At 18.7% G+C, this 1,319-nt stretch overlaps 1 protein-coding gene across 2 annotated transcripts in view; it reads left to right on the forward strand.

Annotated features, from left to right (window-relative positions):
* Nucleotides 1–523: 523 nt before the first annotated feature.
* LOC102676254 (endocuticle structural glycoprotein SgAbd-2-like) overlaps nucleotides 524–1,319 on the forward strand; it is a 3,001-nt gene continuing 2,205 nt past the window's right edge. The window contains exon 1 of one of the 2 annotated variants that reach the window (XM_006624898.2): nucleotides 524–632. In XM_006624898.2, the coding sequence (XP_006624961.1) occupies nucleotides 621–632 (12 nt within the window). In that variant the 5' untranslated portion in view covers nucleotides 524–620. The remainder of the gene's footprint in view (nucleotides 633–1,319) is intronic. The other variant, XM_006624897.2, reaches the window with a different exon arrangement.

Here is a 1,319-nt window from a genome sequence, read left to right on the forward strand (position 1 = left end):
TATTTTAAGATATAAAATTATTTATTTATTTTAATAAAGTTAAAAATAATTAACAAAATTAAATTATTTAAAAAAAAATTTATTTAATTTATATACATATAAATCAAATAAAATATAAAGTAATAAAATATTTAATTTAAAGATTGTATATATTGTATATATTCCAAACTTGTATTTTGTTGTAAATTTTCAATAAAATATTTAAATTTTATAAATAATAAATTAAGTAATAAATTATTTTACTTAATTACTAAAAAGTATTAATAAATAATCATTAAAATTCTATAAAATATATATGTCTTCAATTGCACAATTATTCATAAGTATTTCGATAAACTCAGTAAATAATGAACAAGTAGCTACCGACCGACGCTTGTTTCTGAAAGATTTGCGTGAAGAAACATTAATTCTAACATGTAAGATGTTCGAGAACAGAACTGAGGTGGGGCAGAATTGTGAGGGCGAAAAGTTATGAGGAGAACGGTTAGATATATGAACAGAGGGAATGGGAAGGGAAGACTTCTTGAGCGTCTTCATATAAATGCTGGCAGTATTTGTACCCACGGTACTGCAGATTCGATCTTGTTCAAATCTACGCGCGATATTCAGCAACCATCATCATGCAGCGCATAGTGAGTGATTATAAATATATTAACATATAAGTGATTCAAAATTAAAATAAACACGATTTTTCTCATTTAATTGATATATTCTAAATATATTAATACTTCATTTTTATATTTTGTACTATTAATATCATTAATATTCTAATATTTAAAAAAATCAAAAATATAATTTTATAGATAATTTACTTAAATAAGTTATTTAAATAAGCAAATTAATCAATTAATAAAATGTTACATTTTTTTTTTTATATTAACCTTTGATTAATTATTATTTGATCTTATATTTTTCACATTTCTTAATATTTATTTTATTTTCAAGAAATATTTTCCATATATATATCCTTTTTAAAAAAATATTTTTCATAATTTTAAATTTTATTATATAAATATATTAATCTAAAATATATTAATCTATATAAATATATTAAATCTATTACAAATATCATATATTTATTTTAAAAATTATTTTAAATTGTATATTATATAAATTGTTAGTATATTTGTATCTAAAATCGACTCTAGAAATTGGTATAAAAAATAAATAAAACAAAAGTTAATATAAAAAATATTGATTAAGACTTATTTATAAGCAATTGAAGTTTATAATAATAAACAAATAAACAAAAGAAATAAGAAACAAATAAAAGTAAATTCGCTTTATTTATATTACTATTTCTCTTTGTCTTTACTTCG

The sequence above is a fragment of the Apis dorsata genome, unplaced genomic scaffold (genome assembly GCF_000469605.1).
Source record: "Apis dorsata unplaced genomic scaffold, Apis dorsata 1.3 scaffold_1171, whole genome shotgun sequence".
Taxonomy (NCBI): domain Eukaryota; kingdom Metazoa; phylum Arthropoda; class Insecta; order Hymenoptera; family Apidae; genus Apis; species Apis dorsata.